This window comes from Pteropus vampyrus, unplaced genomic scaffold (assembly GCF_000151845.1).
Source record: "Pteropus vampyrus isolate Shadow unplaced genomic scaffold, Pvam_2.0 Scaffold314, whole genome shotgun sequence".
In the NCBI taxonomy this organism is placed as follows: domain Eukaryota; kingdom Metazoa; phylum Chordata; class Mammalia; order Chiroptera; family Pteropodidae; genus Pteropus; species Pteropus vampyrus.
The window spans coordinates 828,257-834,992 of NW_011889095.1; the positions used below are offsets into that span (position 1 = coordinate 828,257).

Below are 6,736 nucleotides of genomic sequence, written 5' to 3' on the forward strand. Positions count from 1 at the left end.
CGTGACATGATGATGCATTTGTCCAAACCCATAGAACCGTGCAAACAGTGACCTCTAAAATGTAAATTGTGGGCTTTAGTTAATAATTATGTATCAGCATTGATTCACCAACTGCAACACTTTAACGTAAGACTAACGCAAGGGGTCGCTAATAGGGAAACCTATTAGGGGAGGGGCATATGACAACTCCCTGTATTTCCCACTCAATTTTTCTATAAACCTAAAACTGCTCCAAAAAAAAAAAAAAAAAAAAAGTCTATTAAAAAATAATGGAGAAACTAGAAGTACTATAAAAAAAATCAAACCCAAAAGTCCATCTCAGTCGTGTGATGGCATCTTCATCATCTTCATTCTCATTGAAGGCACTAATCTCGCTTTGCTAAGAAAAGCCTTTCCTAAAAGTCTTTCTGAAGGGAGTCACTTTTTTGGCTAAAAAGTAGCAAGAGAGTTTGGGACGTTTACACACTCCTTGGGGCAGGGACCCAAATCAACCTTGGTGATGCAGTTAACCTTCACAGAGTGCCCAGCCCTCTAGAAAGTACTGTCTACATATTATTTAATTTTTTGTAACACAATAGTGCTTTTATTATTTCCACTTTACATGGGGCACAGAGATTAAATAACTTGTCCAAAGGTCACACAGCTGGTAAGTGGCAGAACCAGCATTCAAACTCAGGCAGAGAATCTTGTGTTCTTAACCACGACACGATTCTGGCTCCAAATACTATGTTTTTGACCACCATACTTAGTTACTCAGAAGCAACTTGGATTGAAGTGGCATGAAGGGCAGCTCAGCCCAGACTGGACCAAAGAAACTGAGGCTGGGGGGGGCGGGGGAAATGCATGTCCCAAGTCACTCTTAGAAAAACCCTTTTTGTGTTAGCACCTCCAAGCCTTCAGCAGCCCGTTACGCAGCAGCCCGTTATGCTGAGTAGCCGTGGGACACCTCGGCCCAAGGGACACCTTGGCCCAAGGGTCCCTCTCTGTAGTGGATTTGGGGTTCTCCTCTGGTAAACATCTCTCCCACATTCTAGTTCCCTGAGTGTTGGCTGCCTTCTCCCCTGGCTGTGCTCACTGGTTCAGGCAAGGGCCATCAGGTCCAATCAGAGAGAACTCTGGGATTTTTGCTCAGGCATCCTGGGAAATGTTCCTCCTTTCTACTGGGACAAGCCTAGAGCTGTGGGGTACCACGATGCTAACAACCAAGAGATGCAGAGAGACCAGATCTTGTCACCTTGAGCTTCCTGGATCCAATCATTCCTGAAGCTTGCTTGATCCCTAGCACGTTAGTTTTGCTGTTGTTGTTTTGGTTAAGCTGATTCAAAACAGATTTTTTTTTTTTTTATTACTCGCAACATCAAGAATCCCAACTAACACCCCACTCTGACCTCAGTCAGCTGTGAAGGGTAAGCAGGGCTCCTCCGTAAGGGGGGTCCCCACAGGAATCAAAGATCCTAGGCTGAATGCCAGCCTTCCCCTATTGAGACTCCGCCCCAAAGCCGACCCCGAGTTCGCCACTGGGAAGCTAAAGGTCAGAGTTTAAATGGCCCGGGGTCCTAACGAGACCTGAGCCCAAAACAGAAGAAAGAAAGCTCTTCTTTTTTCTTTCCTGCTCCTTCGCGAGGCGAACATTTCATGCACCTTGTTCACGCTGTCCAAGATGTGATCGGAGGTGCTACATCCTTTGGTGTATTTTCATCTTTTTACTCACATACCTCATGCCTTGTTGAAATACTTATTAATAAGAAGCAGGCTGGTGAAGTATATATCGGGGGGTCTCTCTCGGGGGAAGACAAGAAGCGAGTGGAGGTCGCCGGGGCACGGCTGAGCCACAGGCCAGCCTGGGGAATGGCCTTCCCACCTCTCGACGAGTCAGGGACGGACGGACGCTTAGGGGACGAGAACCTGAAAGGCTGGCTGTTTAAAATGCGAGAGGAAGAGGCGAGGCTGTGGGTCCCGGTTCCCTAAAATATAAGCTGGCTGAGGTCAACGCCAAAGATGCCAACAGCTGTTCTCATGATGGCAAGGGAGTGTGCCCAGGCGTCCTCCCAGCCAGCGGAGCGGGGGATTCTAGAACAAAGGTGGTCCTAGCGAGGCTGCCAGTTTAGCCGCTGTGAGTTTTCTGGGAGAACCAGCGCTGCCTGGAGCCCACCCTGCTTGGTCTCATGTGAATTTTGGTGGACACACGTTTGGGATGATGCAGAATGGCTATGAAAAGGAAAAGTCTGACAACATCCAAGGTCGGTGAATAAGTGGGGAAATAGGGCTCTCCTACGATGATTAAGGGGGTCAGTATATTAGCTCACCGTTCTGGGGATGCCGTCTGGCAGTATAGACTACGATTTAAAGTTGCAGATTCTCTGACGCACCTGTAGGAGCAGCCTAGGAATTTTTTTCTCGCAAGGAGTTCACTGATTAAGGCCACGGAGATGTTCCCTGCAGCATGACTTTATATGGGAAGCCAGAACATTCGCCAGCTAAAGATCAGGACACTAGATTATGTTATGGCACGTCATGGAAAGCTCTGCATCTCGAAAAGGGCCCCCGACCTGGAAAGCCCTCCAGCCATGACACTGATTTAAGCACGCACACTGCACAACACCGCTCGGCCCTGGGGTCTCAAGCTGCTAACTAACCTCTTAGAATCACTTGGGGAGCTCGAAAAACACCTAAACCCAAACAGATTTCATCAGAATGAATGGGGATTTTTTTTTTTTAAGCTGCCCAGGTTAAGAATGGGCTTTATGGGAGTGTCGTGTGCGTGTGTGTGTGTGTGTGTGTCTGCGTTTGGGGGGGGCGCGGTGTGTGTTCACCGAGATGTCTTGCAATGTGTGGGAGCAGTCAGCAGGAGCAGCCTTTGGGCAATGGGATTTGAGCCATTTTTATTATTTTCACTTGCTGGACCTTCTATGTGATTATTATGGATCTTTTGCCATCAGAAAAGAATAATAAAGCTATTTTTGTTTTGGAGAAGAAAGAAGGGGACTGAAAGACGCGTTACCTGGCTTTGGTACACGTAAGGGTATGAAATAGTTAGGGTGCGGGCACCTCTGGACCCACATGCCCCTCTGGGCCAGGCCCGGCACTGCTGGTACTAACCTGGTTCCCTCTGATCTCTGGATCTTATGAAGTATTGGCTGCATTTCCGCAGGGAAGGGTGCATGGAATGGGATGCAGAAAACCAACTTTCCCCCTCCCTGCTCCGCTCTGCATTTCCGGCCCGAGCTTGAACAGGTCGCCTCAGTTTCCTGCTCTGTAAAATGGGCCCGAGAACCCGTCTTCCGAACGCACAGAGTCGGCCTGACGCGTCAGTGAGATGTGGGACACTAACATGCTTGGGGAAGGGCAGAGTGATTCTGCGGCAGAGCGGTCAAGCGTGGGGCCTCTGGAGTCCGTCTGTGCGGGTTCACAGCCCGGCTCTGCTGCCTGGGCAAGGCTCTTAGCCGCTCTGTGCCTCAGTTTCCTGTCTGCTATGTGGACCTCACTGGGTCGCTGTAGGCAAAATGCTCCGAATGGTACCTGGCCTGTGAAAAGCACGCAGTAAGGTCGGACATCCTTACTTTTGAAGACTTAAAACTTGGGTGGTTCCGGCACCCCCATTTCACTGCAAGGAAACCAGACCATCAAGTTCTTAACCTTTTGGGGGTCACAGATGGCTCTGAGAACCTGACAAAGTGACAGACCAATTCCCCAATGTACAAACATTTATATCCGTTTCAGGTGTCCCCATTACCACCGAGGTGGTGGGGAAGTCCAGGGGCTCAGGTGAGCAGGACCCCGTTCCCAGGGGAGCCGAGGAAGAGGCGGAGCCCGGCGGTCCACAGAAACTGGCCAGGCTCCTGGCCTCTGCTCATCCCTGAAGACCCTCTGGGCTCCTGGAGGTGACTCCCATCCCGACCTCCGGAGTCAACCGCCTACACCAAGCCTCAGGCTCCGCTTTCAGGAGGACCCACTCAAGACACACATCCAACGTGCCGGGTGCCGTGGGAGCCCCTCGAAGCGTCCCGCTCAGCACGTTACTTCTCGGGACAGCTCCGGAGGCACACGCTCTCATTCCTGTTCTACAGATGAGAAAACCTGGCTCAGAGAGGTGAACTAATTCACTCCAAACAGCACATCTAAGAAGTGGCGGCTGCAGGATCCGAACCCAGACGTCTGACTGCAGGGCCCAAAGTCACGCTGTCGGTGCCGGAGGTAGGGCAGGGGACACCAGCCTTGCGCCTTAGCGTCTAGCACACAGGCTGCAAACACGAACACTTCCAGGGAGGCCAGGCAATTAATGTCAACGTGTTAGAGTGGCCGGGTCAGGGACAATAGGGAGCGGTGGGGAGTGCGGTAAACAGGAAGCGGATCCCCATGGAGAGGGACAGCCGCGGCCACCCAGTCAGGGGTAAGAGGCAGGGCCTTCTCGCCGGGCCCAGATGACGGCTACTAGCTGGGAACCGAGCCCCGGCCTTGCCAGATCCAACTTGTTCAAAAGAAGCCAGAAACCTGGCTTTTTATATTAAATTCGTTGGCAATTGATGGGGAGGTGGTGGGGGGGAACCTAACTAAATATAAAACTGTATTTATTTATTGATAAGTAAACGCTGACAGGAGTCCCCGTTCGTGGGCTCCGCTCTGCCAGGACCGACCCCCTGGACCACCCGTCCCCCGTGGGAGAGAAAGAAGCGGCCGCGCGGGCGGCGGGTCACCTACCTGCGCTGTGCTCGTCCATGGAGAAGGCCTTGTTTTCCATGTACGTCCGCTGCAGCTGCGCGTCCTCCTCGAACGCCGTCTCGCGCATCCTCGGCTGCGACGTGTCGAAGTAGTTGGGCGTGTTCTCCTGCGGGGCGGGCAGGATGGTGCAGTGGATCTCGGGGATGGCGTGGAAGATGACGAAGACCCAGCCGCTGGCCACCAGCGTGATGGCCAAGGTGGGGTCGCCCCAGGCGTCCCCCTGCCGCAGCTCGGCGTTGCCGAAGAGGTACATGGTCATCCAGGCCACCCAGATGAGCGCGGACAGGAACGCCGTGACCAGGACGCACGCCCCGTTCTGCTTCCACTTCTTGAACTTGCCGCACAGCGTGAAGAGCGCCAGCCCCAGGGCGCCCGCCAGCAGGACCATGTCGTAGATGAGGGCCATCACGAAGTCCATGGGCTCGTAGGCGCAGGCCGGCTTCGCGTCGCGCAGCACGGTCAGCACCAGCCACTCGACGGCGATGATGACCTGCACCAGCATCAGGCACAGCGCCGCGCCCGCCAGCTGCCAGCCCGACGGGCTCTTGCCGTGTCGCACCAGCCGGCGCACGCGCCACGCCTGGCTCAGCAGGCAGGAGAAGCAGAGCGCGAAGAGGACGCCCCAGAGGAAGCGGCGGACCGAGCAGATGGTCTCGTCCTCCCGGATGATGAAGGCGAACGTCAGCCCGAAGAGGCCCAGGGTCCCCAGGAGGAAGAGGAAGTGGAGGCCCACGGGGTCCTTCTTCTCCTTGTCCTTGATGAACGGCAGCCGCACCAGGAGGATGAGCATCAGGAGCAGCGTGATCAGGGCGCCCGCCCCGGCCACCGCCTCCACCACGATGCCCCAGATGGTGTCCAGGTCGCACAGGGACACGTACTGAGGGAGGAGGTCCAGCCCGCAGCCCCGGGACGTGCTGGCGTTCTCGGAGGCCCCGGAGGCGATCACGAAGAGCAGGAGGAAGGCGAGGGCTGGGTGGGTTCTCATCTTTCTCGCTGTCGCCAGGAACAGGGCAGAGAAGTTGTGGGGTAGTAGAGGAAAGATCGATGCATCGTCAGACCCCCCCCACCCCCCCCACTCTCCTGACTGCCTTAAACCCACCTCACTGCAAACCTGCCAGCCCAGACGGTGCCTGTGGACACTCAGGAAAAGGGCCCCGTTCCCCCCAGCAGCACAGCCAGCCGTGGCGCGTGGGGGTGGGGCGGTGCATGGATCGGCGCCCATCTGCACCCCTGGTTGGGCGGGGTGAACAAGCATGAATCACTGTCGCTAGCGGCTGGAAGAGAGGGTGAGAGGGAGACTCGCTTCCTCTGAATACCCTTTCCGTCTTTGAATTTGAGGCCATGTCTGACCGCTCGAAAAACAAGGGAATAAAATGAAACTTTAAAGACACAGTCATGGGCCCAGGCCTGCCGGGAGGAAGGCAGGCATCACCCGCAACAGCGACGACTCGCTCGGGGCCAGGCCCGCAACACATCCAGTCCTCACACGAGTGACAACACTGTCCCCGGGCTAGGACACGGGCCCAAGGTCACACAACCCAGCTCCTGGAAGCCTCTCAGCTCCTCAGATCCAGTGCCGCCCACTCCTGGGTTCCACGTTCCCCACCCCCACCCCCCAGAGATTTCCAGACGGTCCACCCTCACTCCACGCCCGTCCACCACGTCTCCTGGGGATGCCTGCAGGGTGCTCGTTGGCACCCCGGCCCCCATGCAAACTGGGGACCGGCTTAGTCTCCCACGGTCCTTCCTGCTCCCTCTGTTCAGGAGGATGTTCCTCCCGTCGCTGGTCTCAGCTCTAATGTCATCCACCCGGACCTTGGCCAAGGTCACACCCCCATTCCTCTCTACCAGAGCCTCCTCTCTACTTCTTAGCTCTAATCCTATCTGTCATCTTTGGGCCTGTTTACTTTGTTTCTCCCCTCCTTTCCTCCTCTCCTCCCTTCCTGCCTTTCTCCCGCGAGCCGCAGGAGGTCGGGGACACTGTCTGTCTTGTCTATCAGCAGAGGCCGGGCTTTCT

General features: G+C 55.0%; 1 protein-coding gene across 3 annotated transcripts in view; it reads right to left on the reverse strand.

The window, feature by feature from the left end:
- The window catches only part of GPRC5B (G protein-coupled receptor class C group 5 member B), a 29,088-nt gene that overhangs the window by 11,701 nt on the left and 10,651 nt on the right, over positions 1 to 6,736 (reverse strand). For 2 of the 3 annotated variants that reach the window (XM_023521774.1, XM_023521771.1), the window contains exon 2: positions 4,699 to 5,712. In XM_023521774.1, coding sequence (XP_023377542.1) covers positions 4,699 to 5,704 — 1,006 coding nt within the window. In that variant the 5' untranslated portion in view covers positions 5,705 to 5,712. Of the gene's footprint in view, positions 1 to 4,698; positions 5,713 to 5,818; positions 6,731 to 6,736 lie in introns of those variants that run through there. The other variant, XM_023521772.1, reaches the window with a different exon arrangement.